Source organism: Macaca thibetana, chromosome 7 (assembly GCF_024542745.1).
Source record: "Macaca thibetana thibetana isolate TM-01 chromosome 7, ASM2454274v1, whole genome shotgun sequence".
In the NCBI taxonomy this organism is placed as follows: Eukaryota; Metazoa; Chordata; class Mammalia; order Primates; family Cercopithecidae; genus Macaca; species Macaca thibetana.
In genome coordinates, this window is record NC_065584.1 from 129,873,544 (window position 1) to 129,888,196 (window position 14,653).

Consider the following 14,653-nt stretch of genomic DNA (forward strand, 5'->3'; position numbering starts at 1 on the left):
TACCAATCATATTACCTTGAATCGTATGATGTATGCAGCTATTAGCACACCAACACTCTGTACCAAATCTCCCAAAGCATGTACAAATGCAGCTCTCACTGCCAGGCTATCCTGCCCATGGTTGCGTTCACACCCAGAACCTGTGGTAGGGGAATTTGAAGGCAGGGAGTGGGAATGGGAGTGATGGTGACCAGACTGGTTCAACAGAAACCCCATTCTGTTAAAAATAAAAGAAAACATTATTATTTTTCCTAATATTGACAAAAACATTTGTTACTAGTCAGACACTAATGAGGTAACATGGAACTCATTTATTTAATAAATTTGGAGCAACTATTATTTATCAGGTACTGTTCTAGGTGCTGGGGTCAAAACAGTGATAACACGGACATATCCCTATCCCCATGGAGCTTATGTTCTAGTAGAGAAGGCAGAGAAGCCAACAAATAAATACATAATGGGCCGGGCGCGGTGGCTCAAGCCTGTAATCCCAGCACTTTGGGAGGCCGAGACGGGCGGATCACGAGGTCAGGAGATCGAGACCATCCTGGTTAACATGGTGAAACCCCGTCTCTACTAAAAAAAAATACAAAAAACTAGCCGGGCGAGGTGGCGGACGCCTGTAGTCCCAGCTACTCGGGAGGCTGAGGCAGGAGAATGGCGTGAACCCGGGAGGCGGAGCTTGCAGTGAGCTGAGATCCGGCCACTGCACTCCAGCCTGGGTGACAGCGCGAGACTCCGTCTCAAAAAAAAAAAAAAAAAAAAAAAAAAACATAATGTACAGCCAGGCAATGTGAAATGCTTTGGAGAAACATAAAGCATTGTAAGGGAATGGAGGATGATAGGCAGAGTGGTAAGGGAAGGCCTCTCAGATTATCTCTGAGCAGATACCTGAAGGAGGTCAGGGAGCAAATGGCAGAAGAGTGTTCTAGGCAGAAGAATAGCAGAGCAAAGGCCCTAACATGAAAATGTGCTCCATGGACTTGAAAAAAAAAAAGACAGCCACTGTGGCCAGAACAAAGTGAGCAAAAGTGCTAGGAGATGAGTTGTAGAGGTACACAGAGTCTTATTAACAAGGCTGCAGTAAAAATTTGATTTCATTCTAAGTATAAATAGAAGCCACTAGGGCAGGGATTGGTGAACTGTGGCTGGTAGATCAAATTTGGCTCACCAATTTTTTTTTTTTTTTTGGTACATAAAGTTTTATTGGAACACAGCCATGTTCATTTGTTTACATGCTAAGTGTGGCTGCTTTTGTTTTATAACAACAGTGTTGAGTAGCTTTGAAAGAGAATATATATATCTCAAAGCTTAAAATATTTACTATCTAGCCTTTTACAGAAAAAAATTGCTGACCCTAGTCTAAATGATTAAATCTGTAACTTCATTATTTTTTGTTTGTTTTTGAGACAGGGTCTTGCTCTATTGCCCAGGCTGGAGTGCAGTGGCCCAATCAGAGCTCAATGCAGCCTTGATATCCTGTGCTCAAGTGACCTTCCCACTTCAGCCTCCCAAGTAGCTGGGACCACAGGCACGAGCCACTGTGCCAGGCTAATTTTTATTTTTAGTAGAGATGAGGTCTCACTATGTTAGCCAGGCTGTCTTGAACTCTTGAGCCCAAGTGATCTGCCCGCCTTGGCCTCCCAAAGTGTTGGGATTATAGGTGTGAACCACTGTATGTGGCCTAACTTAAAACTTTAAAAAGTTTCTCCCCTAAAAAGTTTTAAGGGAAAAAAATTGATAGCTTAAGAAAAAAAATCTAGTTAACACAAAAGTATTCTAAAAGTTAAAAACAAAAAACTTTGTCCTACCTAAATTCATAATTTTGACTCAATCTCCAATATACCTGGGCAAACTAATGAGGAATTTATAATGTCCATAGTGTTTCATTTATCAGAAAAATTAATGAGCTATATCATTTTTAAAATATCAAAATATCACTGAATATTACTGAATGCATATGCAATAGTTCTCAGTACTTGAAAATATTAATGTGAAAAAATACAGCTTACATTACATTAACTGCAACTCCAACAGCTGCGGTGATGAGCATTATATCTCCATTTATTTCATAGTTCATATGGATAGTTCTTTGCACAGCTTCATATAAGAGGAATCCCATAAGTATATACACCAACAGCACACTAATCATAGCTGACAAAACCTCTAGAGGGAAAAATACATATAACAAATACATTTTCACCATGGTTATTACACTTCATACCAACTAAATATTATACAGTCTTTTTTATATTCTTTCCTCTAAGGAGATAAAAGCACTATATCGTTTCTGTCACGTCAATTTTCTTTTTTATTTTTTTGAGACAGGGTCTCACTCTGTCACCCAGACTGGAGTGCAGTGACCTGATCATGATCATGGTTCACTGCAGCCTTGATCTCCCAGGCTCAAGTGATCTTCCCATCTCAGCCTCCAAGTAGCTGGTACTACTGTAGGCACAAGCCACCACACCTGGCTAATCATTTTTCTTACTTAAAATGTGTTTAGCACTTACAGAAAAAAAAAAATGTTTAGCAGCTTGACTGATCTGGATCCTCCACTAATTTACCCTTACCTCTCCCTACCCTCCACTCATCTCTCTCCAGGGTCAAATTAAGCATATTTACAGACCATGCACAAGGTAAAAAATGACAAAATGAGAAAAAATATTTGTAACATATGTGATCACGACTAATTTCTTGATATAAAAAAGTACACTCAAAAGTCAGTAACAGGCCAGGTGTGGTGGCTCATGCCTGTAATCCCCTAACACTTTGGGAGGCTGAGATGGAAGGATCCCTTGAGCCCATGAGTTTGAGATCAGCCTAGGCAACATAGTGAGACTCCATCTCTCTTTGTTCTTCCCTTCCCTTCATGTCAAATGGGTAATGTGCCAACGTTATAACAAGGTTCCAGGGTGGTACATGTCACACATGTATGCGAACACTTAATTACCAAGCTCATGAACTACAAGAGGATCAAGACTCTATCTCTAAAAAAAATTTTTTTAATTAGCTGGACATGGTGGTGAGTGCCTATGGTCCCAGCTACTTGGGAGGCTGAGGTGGGAGGATTGTTTAAACCCAGGAGGTCCAGGCTGCAGTGAACCATGTGCTACTGGACTCCAGCCTGTCCAGAGTGAGACCCTGTCTCAAAAAAAAAAAAAAAAAAAAAAAAAAAAAATCAATAAGAAAATTCATAGTAAACAGAAATGGCCAAATTCTCAAAATCAGTCATAATAAATGAAATTCAAATAGGAATAAGATTTATTTCCTCCTACAAAACTGGCAAACTTTTTTTTTAAAAATCAAGTTTGATAATAGCCAGAGTTAGCAAGGATCTACTGGTGGAAGTATCAAATAGTATTACCTTTTTGGAGAGCCAATTGGTAAAACTAATCAAAACTTAAAATGTATATATTCCTTGATCTAACAACTGTACTTTTAGGACTCTACCTGATAGAAACACCTCCACGTGTGCAAAGATACCTACAAGGCTTTCACTGTAGCATTGTCTGTAGTATCGAAAAAAAAAAAAATCTGGAGACATCCTAAATGTCCACCAAAGAGGAACTTCATAAGTTATGATTTATATCTATATATAGTGGGGATACCACACAACCATTTATTTTTCTAAAAAGGAAAAAAAGAAAAATATCAAATTGATAATCACAAGAAAGTATTACATTTGGGAAGTGGTACTAGACCTTTAGGGGATTTATTTTTCACTGTATTATTTTTGGTAATATTTGAAGTGTTTTAAGTTTTTACCATAAACACATATTACCTTTAAACTAAAAAATTTTTTTTAAGGCATGCAAATATTCATGCCTTCATGAAGGCTATTAATTAAATGCTGTATATAATAGCAAATTATTGGAAACAACCAAAAAAGTGATTAGTAGGGACCCTGTAACATGGAATACTATGCATGTATAAAGAAAAAAAAAGCTTATTCTGGTAAGGAATAATGCCCAAGACATAGTATTATGTGAAAAAAAGCAAAGTACACAACTGTGTATGATACATTACCATTTGTGTAAAAAAAAAAAAAAAAGAAAAAGAAAAAAGAGAATATATGAATAATCACCTGTAAATGCAATCTCCAGAAGGATTATACAAAATACTCATAAAAAACTGGTTATCGGCCGGGCGCGGTGGCTCACGCCTGTAATCCCAGCACTTTGGGAGGCCGAGGCGGGCGGATCACAAGGTCAGGAGATCGAGACCACGGTGAAACCCCGTCTCTACTAAAAATACAAAAAATTAGCCGGGCGCAGTTGTGGGCGCCTGTAGTCCCAGCTACTCGGGAGGCTGAGGCAGGAGAATGGCGTGAACCCGGGAGGCGGAGCTTGCAGTGAGCCGAGATCGCGCCACTGCACTCCAGCCTGGGCGACAGAGCAAGACTCCGTCTCAAAAAAAAAAAAAAAAAAAAAAAAAAAAAAAACAACTGGTTATCTCAGGTGAGGAGAACTGGTGGCTGGGAGACAGGGATGACCTTGCCCTATATATGCTTTTGTACCACTTGAATTTTCTACTATGTAAATATAAAGCAAAATAATTTTATATATTTTCAAAACAACAAAAAGAGCAATGTGAAGTACATTTGAAAACAATAAGGCCAGACGCGGTGGCTCATGCCTGTAATCCCAGCACTTTGGGAGGCCAAGGCGGGCGGATCATCTGAGGTCAGGATTTCAAGACCAGTCTGATCAACATGGCAAAAGCCTGTCTCTACTAAAAATACAAAAATCAGCTGGGCCTGGTGGTGGGTGCCTGTAGTCCCAACTACTTGGGAGGCTGAGGCAGGAGAATCGCTTGAACTCAGGAGGCGGAGATTGCAGTGAGCCAAGATCATGCCACTGCACTCCAGCCTGGGTGAAAATTAACATTATTATATGAAACAAGCATTAACCCTCAAACAATAAAAGCAAGAAAATAATTTAAGGAATATTTTTCCTTTAGAGAAAACTGACACTAATCCTGTAAGTGTTAATAGGTAAAATAATCTGGAAAACTGTTACGTAGGACAAATCATTGCTCAAAAGTTGTTTAAGTATATTGGACTTTGACACATTTTCATTCCAACTTATAAATTATAACACAAAACAATTATCTAGCAATTATAGGCTATTTCCTGAAGACACCTAATGTAGCTAAAACTCCTATAAAAACTGCCAGGCACGGTGGCTCACGCCTGTAATCCCAGCACTTTGGGAGGCCGAGGCGGGTGGATCACAAGGTCAAGAGTTCGAGACCAGCCTGGCCAATATGGTGAAACGCCATCTCTACTAAAAATACAAAAATTAGCCGGGTGTGGTGGCAGGCTCCTGTAGCCCCAGCTACTCAGGAGGCTGAGGCAGGAGAATCACTTGAACCCGGGAGGGCAGAGACTGCAGTGAGCCGAGATCATGCCACTGCATCCCAGCCTCCCCGACAGAGCGAGACTCTGTCTCAAAAACAAAAACAAAAAAACACTCCTATAAAAACCTGTGCATCAACAGAACAGATATTAGAATAAAACAAAAACATACCATTTCTATTCAAAAACCATGGAACACCTATTACTAACACACAGATAATCATACTTTGAAAGAGATATATTAATATACTTTTAAAAGAGATATAAACTGGGCCAGGCACGGTGGCTCAAGCCTGTAATCCCAGCACTTTGGGAGGCCGAGACGGGCGGATCATGAGGTCAGGAGATCGAGACCATCCTGGTTAACACGGTGAAACCCCGTCTCTACTAAAAAATACAAAAAACTAGCCGGGTGAGGTGGCGGGCGCCTGTAGTCCCAGCTACTCCGGAGGCTGGGGCAGGAGAATGGCGTAAACCTGGGAGGCGGAGCTTGCAGTGAGCTGAGATCCGGCCACTGCACTCCAGCCTGGGCGACAGAGCGAGACCCCGTCTCAAAAAAAAAAAAAAAAAAAAAAAAAAAGAGATATAAGCTGAAAGAGAAAAGATCAAATGAAATATACAAAGTTATGGAGAGACCTCTATATTAAGTACAGACTATACGCTTTTTGAGGATATGGTCCAAGTCTTATTCCATGTCATATTTACTGTAGTACTCAGGAGAGTAGTTCACATATAGCAGGTATTCAAATATTTATAGATGATTTTGTAGAATGAAATTAGTGAAGGGTTAAGCAAGGGAAGATGATAAAAGGCTATACAATTAAGAAAATGAACCTAAATATGAATAATAGGTTATTACTTAATCCCCCAAAAAACAAAAAGTAGTAAGTTGAAAGAGAAGGCGTAAGCCAAATAAAAAAAAGAAAATACATGGGATTTCTTGTCAAAGTTATAACTGCTGATGGTAAAGTACACATATAAAAATACTGTAAAGAGGTTGGTGGCAGTGGCTCATGCCTGCAATCCCAGCACTTTGGGAGGCCGAGGTGGGTGGATCACCTGAGGTCAGGAGTTCAAGACCAGCCTGGCCAACATGGCAAAACCCCATCTCTACTAAAAGTACAAAAATTAGCTGGGTGTGGTGGCAGCCACCTGTAATCCCAGCTACTCAGGAGGCTGAGGCACAAGAATTGCTTAAACCTGGGAGGTGGAGGTTGCAGTGAGCTGAGATTGCACCACTGCACTCCAGCCTGGGTGACAGAGTGAGACTCCGTCTCAAAAAAAACCCAAAAAACAAAAAAAACAAAAACAAAATAAAACTGTAAAGAAGAAATAATTTTAAAAATTCGAAACTGTGGAATCTCGTGTGCTTGTGGTAGCCTCCTACCACCAGGAGAACTTTAACCAAGTATCAAGGCTGAAGCCAGCAGTTAGCTCACCATAGTTTTTAAGGTGCCCTAATCAAAATTTTAATACAAAAATTTAAAGCATGTGGTGGCTCACAACTGTAATCCCTGCTACTTGGGAAGCTGAGGGGGCAGGATAACTTGAGGTCAGGAGTTCAAGACCAGCCTGAGCAACATAGTGAGACCCTGTCTCTCCACCCAAAATTGGCCAAGTGTGGTGGTGTATGCCTGTTGTCCCAGCTACTTGGGAGGTTGAGGCGGGAGGATCACTTGGAGTTTGAGGCTACAGTGAGCTATGATAGTGCCACTACACTCTAGCCAGGGTGAGAGTGAGACCCTGTCTCTCAAAAAAAAAAAAAAAAAAAATTACAAAGCAATACACTTTACATTTACAAAGATTCACAGCCACACAAGTTAATGACATAGAGATGTGCTTGGTTATGAAAATTTAAAACCCATAATTAAAAATTACTTCAAAACCCCTTATATAAATTAGGTTGTCTATACTTTCCAATTTTTCTGGGATAGTCCCAGTTTATGTTTGCTGTTCTGGCATAATTATGAATAGTGCCCCGTTTCACTCTCAAAACTGTTCTGGTTTGGATGATAAATTATAGTTACCCTAGTAGGTCTGTCAGATATAATATTGGATGCCCAGTTAAATTTGTATTTCAGACAACAAATAATTTTTTAGTGTAAATATGTCCTATTCAATATTTCAGATATATTAGGCATGCTGTGAGTATGCTAAATCTGGCAAACCCCACACTCCAGTGATTTTACTAAACCACTTAAAAATCACCTTTTTGTGAATTCTCAGATAAGGCAAACCTACATTCAAGATAAAGTGAAATGAAAGTCAAACAAAAAGCATGAACAGAGCTCCCTGGCAGAAGGACTCCCACCCTTACAAGGCCCACTATATTCTGGCAGCCTGCGGCTGAAAAGTCAGTCCTCTATGCCACAGTTTTCACCCACATGAGCAGGATAAGAGATTCTAATACCTGCCTACAGTTAACAGTAAAGGAATTCAGCTGATTTCTAGAAACTCCCAAAATAGCATATTAAGATACTGCTATCAATGATATTCCTTTTCTAGTCATTAATAAAGAATATGCCTCATTAATAAGGAATATCATTCCCTTGGTGAAAAGCAAAGACACTCGTCTGTTATCTTTTATTCTAATCACCTGCCAAAATGTCTTCTGGGATGCAAAAGGGTAGTAATAAATGCAAAAGGGAAAAAAAGAAAGTAAACTTTTAAGTAGATTTTTAGGGCTAAGACTTATAATTGGAAGTATAAAGCACAGACAATACTATCTAAAAATTCTAAGAGCAGAAATATAATCATTTATTCTGATAAAACAAAAAACTCTTTCATTTGAATACATTAAGCTTTGGTGAAATACCATAAATAGGACTAACTTAGGGTTTAAAAATTTTTCCTTCATGATATTCTTAACATGATGGAATGCAGATAAAAATAGGCAAGATTCTGCTCCCTCCCACTCCCCTATTTAAGACAGAGGGAAGCTTTCAATCAACAACCAAATTATATTATTTTATATATATATAAAATATAATTATATATATCCAATTTTCTCCTTCTTGCTCTGGGTTGGTCTTCGGTCACATAACTTACAATAAAGTTTTCCAAGACAAAAGGAGTACATATCGGATGACTACTTCATTTTCTTAAAAGAGACGCAGGAACTTTCACAATTAAAATTCTGGATTTCTGTGAAAGCTACCACCCCATTAACTTCAGGTAAATTCGTTTTTTTAAATAGAGGCCGGGTATCACTATGTTGGCCAGGTTGGTCTTAAACTCCTTGCCTCAAGCAATCCTCTCACCTCAGCCACTTTAGGTGAACTTGAATGGTCATATTTCAATCAAAATAGAAATTTAGCATTTAAAAGTCTTGAAAAATGGCCGGGTGTGGTAGCTCATGCCTATAATCCCTGCACTTTGGGAGGCTGAGGAGGGCAGATTGCTTGAGCTCAAGAGTTTGAGACCAGCCTGGGAAACATGGTGAAATCCTGTCTCTGAAAAAATAAAAATTAAAATTAAAAAAAAGTCAGGTGTGGTAGCACATGCCTACAGTTCTAACTACTCGGAAGGCTGAGGTGGAAGGATAGCTTGAGCACAGGAGGTCAAGGCTGTAGTGAGCCTTGATCATGCCACTGCACTTCAGCCTGGGCAACAGAGAAAGACCCTGTCTCAGAAAAAAAAAGATTTTTATGAAAATACTACAAAACCCATTAGTATAGTTTTGTTTTGTTTTGCTTTGCTTTGCTTCTCTCTGTCACCGAGGCTGAAGTGCAGTGATGCAATCTCGGTTCGCTGCAACCTCTGCCTCCCAGGTTCAAGCAATTCCCTTGCCTCAGCATCCCGAGTAGCTGGAATTACAGGCACATGTCACCACGCTCAGCTAATATTTTTTGATATTTTAAGTAGAGACGGGGTTTCACCATGTTGGCCAGGGTAGTTTCGAATTCCTGACCTCAGGTGATCCACCCATATCGGCCTCCCAAAGTGCTGGGATTACAAGCGTGAGCCACCACACCCGGCCTAATATAGTTTTAAAATATATTTTGCCAACTAAGTCTACACATATATATAATTAAATCACTCTACTTGGCTGAACTGGAGCATGAAAGGAGGCAGTAAGATGAGTGATTATGTGTATTTGCTACAAGATCACGGGTCTTTTCATTCAGCTGAAATATAAACAAATGTTTATAGTCAATGATCTAATAAAAACTAAAACACACCCTGAATTTCATATATAGAGAATAAACAGTTTGAATGGCTAATAAATGCTAAAAGAAAAAGTTAAATAGGAGAAAACATAGATGATTATCAAGTTTTAATAGTGCCATAAAATATGAAAATTGTTTACTGTATATTTTAAAACATCAATACATTGCCAAAACTAGGAGTTTGCAAGGTTCACATGAAAAACACTGGAGTCCTTCTCTGTCATCCTGTTATTTTCCATCAAGTACCTTATTCTTTCTCTTCCTAGCATTTATTACAATTTGTTATTATTTTTATGTTTGTATACATACGTACTACCTATTTCCCTACCTATATACTATTATTCATTCATTCAACAAGTAACTATGAGGCACTATAACAATTTGCTTCAACTAGGTAAACCACACACAACCCATACATATTTATTTTCAGGGGTGTTATATAAATGTACTGACCTACCATAACTGTTAACTTTGCTAATGCTATGATGCCAGTAAGGAGTACCGTTCACTGAACAAAACTCAGTCAGTTTCACTTAAACTATGTAACACTTGTCTTTCCATTGCTGAAAAAAACTATATATAGCAAACATTCAGAGGTCTATAAAAATGAATAGGGAAGGAGAGTGGAGCTATATTCTCTCTTCTACTTCCTTCTGCGCTATTTTTCTTTTCTACCTTCTTCCAATAGAGGATAGCAAGGAAACAGAAGGAAAAAGAGTGGGCTATATTGGATTTGCCTAGGACTTCTAAACTAGTACACGTTTGTGCACCCCTAATGAGAAAATTCAAAACTCAAAATGCTCCAAAATTTGAAACTTTTTGAGCACCAATATGATGCTCAAAGGGGCATTTTAGATTTTGAATTAAGGATGCTCAATCTGCATTTGTATTTCAACTCAGGCTAAAGACATCATATAGGATTTCCAGTGGCCCACTGTCACCACCAGAATGGCAAGCTAAACTCCAAAGTTTGTCTTTCGATCTTCTCCCCTTCCATTATAAATAATCTCCTACTCCTGCCTTATTGCTCCCCCTACACCACACCCAAGGTGCCTTCTACTCTCAAGGTGACGTCTAGCTATCCAGCATGGACTACCTCACTCATGCCTTCTTTCAGTTTCAATAAAAACTCCCATCCCTAGGAAATTCTAGGAATTTATTCTTTTCCTATAGATGTTTATTTGATGTGATTAAATTCTCACTAAGACGTGAATAATTAATAGGCATAACTTTTGTCAGTGGTGGGAGGAAGTTTGTCAAAATCAATCACTAGGAGATTATGGGTTTTTTTTTTTTGGCTGTGTGTTTGTGGGAAGACTTTTTAGCTGAATACTTTTCTATCCCTAGAGCATGAGGGGATTAAAAAACCCAACTACACAGAATTAGCATTGTAACCAGGTACCTAACCCAGGACAATGCATCATCTAGCCAGCTCTGCCAGGGTTTCTGCTCAGTAAAACTACACATCATTAGGAAAGACACCTATCCTATACTGTCACTTAGCCATGAGCCTAGGTTGTTTTTTTTTTTTTTTTTGAGACATAGTCTCACTGTGTCACTCAGACTGGAGTGCAACCTTCAGCTCACTGCAACCTCCGCTTCCTGGGTTCAAGCGTTCCTCCTGCCTCAGCCTCTTGAGTAGCTGGGACTACAGGTGCGTGCCATCATGCCTGGCTAATTTTTTTGTATTTTTAGTAGAGACTGGGTTTCACCGTGTTAGCCAGGATGGTCTCAATCTCCTGACCTCATGATCTGTCCGCCTCGGCCTCTCAGAGCGCTGGGATTATAGGCGTGAGCCACTGTGCCCGGCCCAGGCTGAAGATTTTTATTACCATAGTGCAAATCTTGCTTTTTATTTCAAATACAAACAACTCTGCGTGCTACAGTCCTTTCACATGATTGTTATCTTTATCTAATTCGCACAACCTCTTCAGCCCACCATCTGGAAGAAAAACCATATAAATATAGTCAATTACTTTCACCAGAAGGACAGAAGGATAGAAGGATAGAGGCAGAAAGTAAGCAAGGGGGTGGAGCCTGTTCTCTTTAGAATGGCATCTCCTCTTTGTCTGGAAGAGAATGCTATTCCTCCTGAGAACTTGTGGGATTTCTCCTGCAGTGTGGTTTCATTACATTCAAAATTATATTAGCTTCCAGAATAAGATTACATGCCCACAATCAAATCAACAGAAGCAGAAGGCTGAAGTTAACTTTTATTGGGAATTTACTCTGTGCCAGAACCATGTTAGGTACTTTATTTTCCTTACCATATTATTTACTTTTCACAATTCTGCAATACAAATATTATCACCCCTAGTTTACAGAAGAAGAAACTTCTAGTTCAAAAGAGTAACTTACTCTCCAAAAGGTCATATAGATGGATCTCAGATTTGAACCAAAGATGATTTATTTAACCACGAAGTTCTAAGTGGTAAGTACTAAAGCAAACAAACAGGACCGGCCGGCTTGAGTATTTTTAGTCTATTCTGTGAACATGACCACAGTTTTAGAATTACAGAAAAATATTTTCAAGTTCCAAATATTTAGTCCCCAAATTACAAAAACACCACTACTCCAAGTTTGGCAACTGGTTTCATTTACTCCCAAAACAAATGATTTAAGGATTATGCATTGTTCTAAATTGTCTGTTTCACAGCTTTCATGCCCTTATTTATTCAGCCCGAATACGCAAACTTACGCTTTTGTCTTGCTTTAGACAGTCTTGCTCTGTCCCCTAAGCTGGAGGGCAGTGGCATGCTCATAGCTCACTGAAAACTTCCTACTATGCCCCCAAAATGATTATAGGAGCGAGCTGAGCCCAGATCATGTCACCGCACTCCAGCCTGGGCAACAGAGCGAGACTCTGTCTCAAAAAAAAAAAAAAGCTATAAAAGATGTGATAAATGCTGTTAACCACATATAAATTGTTATGAGAACATGAAATAAACTTAGAGGATGATACTACTAATATCTGTCATTCACAGACACAAATCCTTTTTTTAAAAAAAATCCAAACTTATAAACAAATCAAACAGGGGTGACTTCATTCTAAAAACAATTCTTCATTACATATTTTTACATTAGTGACTTTTTACTTTTGTTTTTTTTTGAGACGGAGTTTCGCTCTTGTTGCCCAGGCTAGAGTACAATAGCACAATCTCGGCTCACTGCAACCTCCACCTTCCAGGCTCAAGCGATTCTCTCACCTCAGTCTCCTGAGTAGCTGGGATTATAAGCATGTGCCACATGTATTTTTAATTGAGATGGGGTTTCTCCATGTTGGTCAGGCTGGTCCCGAACTCCAAGCCCAGGTGATTTGCTCGCCTCGGCCTCCCAAAGTGCTAGGATTACAGGCATGAGCCACCACGCCCAGCCTATATTTTTTTGTTTTTTTGAGACAGGGTCTTGCTCTGTCACCCAGGCTAGAGTGCAGTGGCCTAAACATGGCTCACTGCAGCCTCAACCTCCTGGGCCCAAGCAATCTTCCTATCTTAGCCTCTCAAGTAGCTGGGACCACAGGCGTGTGCCACCACATCTGCTAAATTTTCTTTTGGGGTCTCACTATGTTGCCCAGGCTGGTCTCCAACTCCTAGGCTCAAGTGATCCTCCTGTCTTAGCCTCCCAAAGTGCTGGGATTAGAGATATGAGCCACAATGCCTGGACTATTAGTGACTTTAAAAGGTTCCATTCATCAGGCCTGGTGCAATGGCTTATGGTTGTAATCCCAGCACTTTGGGAGACTGAGGTCGAAGGATAACTTGAAGCTAGGAGTTCAGGACCAGCCTGGGCAACAAAGCAAGACCATGTCTGTACAAAAAATTAAAAAATTAGCTGGGTATGGTGGTATGTGCATGCAGTCCTAGCTACTCTGGAGGCTATGAGGGTAAGATTTCTAGAGCTCAGGAGTTCAAGGGTGCAGTGAGCTATGATGGTGCCACTGCATTCCAGCCTGGAAAACAGAACAAGCCCCTGTCTCAAAAAAAAAAAAAAAAAAAAAAAAAAGACTCCATTCATCTAAAGATAATTTACACAAAAATTTCAGAAATACATCTGCCTGTTTGTCTACTATCAGTTTCTATACACCTTCACATGTATAATATACTTTTATTGAATACTACTAGATAATCCAAATTAGATACATGTATCAGCTGTAATTTGACATTAACCACAATATTAGAAATAAATATTAAAAACTCTTTATTACACAAGGAGAAGCAAAGGCACAGTAAAACTATTTACCCTAGATCAACAGGACAAAAGAAGACCCGAAATTAAGTTTCATTTCCTCATTTTGTATTTTATTCAATAAAAGCTAATCCTTTTAGAATGTCATGGACTCACCGGGCACAGTGGCTCACGCCTATAATCCCAGCACTTTGGGAGGCCGAGGCAGGTGGATCACAAGGTCAGGAGTTTGAGACCAGCATGGCCAATATGGTGAAACCCTGTCTCTACTAAAAATACAAAAACTAGTTGGGCGTGGTGGTGGGCGCCTGCAGTCCCAGCTACTCGAGAGGCTAAGGCAGGAGAATCGCTTCAATCTGGGAGGCACAGGTTGCAGTGAGCCAAGATCGAGCCGCTGCACTCCAGCCTGGGTGACAGAGCAAGACTCCATCTCAAACAAACAAACAAACAAACAGGTCGTGAACTCAAAACAAAAAAACAAACAAAAAAAACCAGGCCGTGCATGGTGGCTCACGCCTGTAATCTCAGCACTTTGGGAGGTGGGAGGCCAAGGTGGGCAGATTACCTGAGGTTAGGAGTTTAAGACCAGCCTGACCAACATGGAGAAATCCCATCTCTACTAAAAAGACAAAATTAGCCAGGCGTGGTGGTGCATGCCTATAATCCCAGCTACTTGGGAGGCTGAGGCAGGAGAATTGCTTGAATGCAGGAGGCAGAGGTTGCAGTGAGCCGAGATTGTGCCATTGCACTCCAGCCTGGGCAACAAGAGCAAAACTCAATCTCCAAAAAGTTAAAATAAAATAAAATAAAAATAAATAAAAATTTAAAAATAAGAAAAAATAGCTAATCTTTGGGTTACAGAAGAAACAAAAATGATTCCTTCTTCACTCCAGACCATTTGGAGGAGCTGAGAGGGGAAGTCATAGTCTCCAGAGTAACT

The 14,653-nt window shown here is 39.8% G+C and overlaps 1 protein-coding gene and 1 non-coding gene across 2 annotated transcripts in view; both read right to left on the reverse strand.

The window, feature by feature from the left end:
• The window catches only part of SLC30A4 (solute carrier family 30 member 4), a 45,299-nt gene that overhangs the window by 9,717 nt on the left and 20,929 nt on the right, over positions 1-14,653 (reverse strand). Inside the window, exons 3-4 of the mRNA XM_050797872.1 lie at positions 2,013-2,166; positions 16-217 (exon numbers count right to left, since the gene is read on the reverse strand). Of these exons, the coding sequence (XP_050653829.1) occupies positions 16-217; positions 2,013-2,166 (356 nt within the window). The remainder of the gene's footprint in view (positions 1-15; positions 218-2,012; positions 2,167-14,653) is intronic.
• Positions 2,874-2,977, reverse strand: LOC126960473 (small nucleolar RNA U13). Its single transcript, XR_007728016.1, has one exon. It is a non-coding gene; the product is annotated as a small nucleolar RNA U13 (small nucleolar RNA).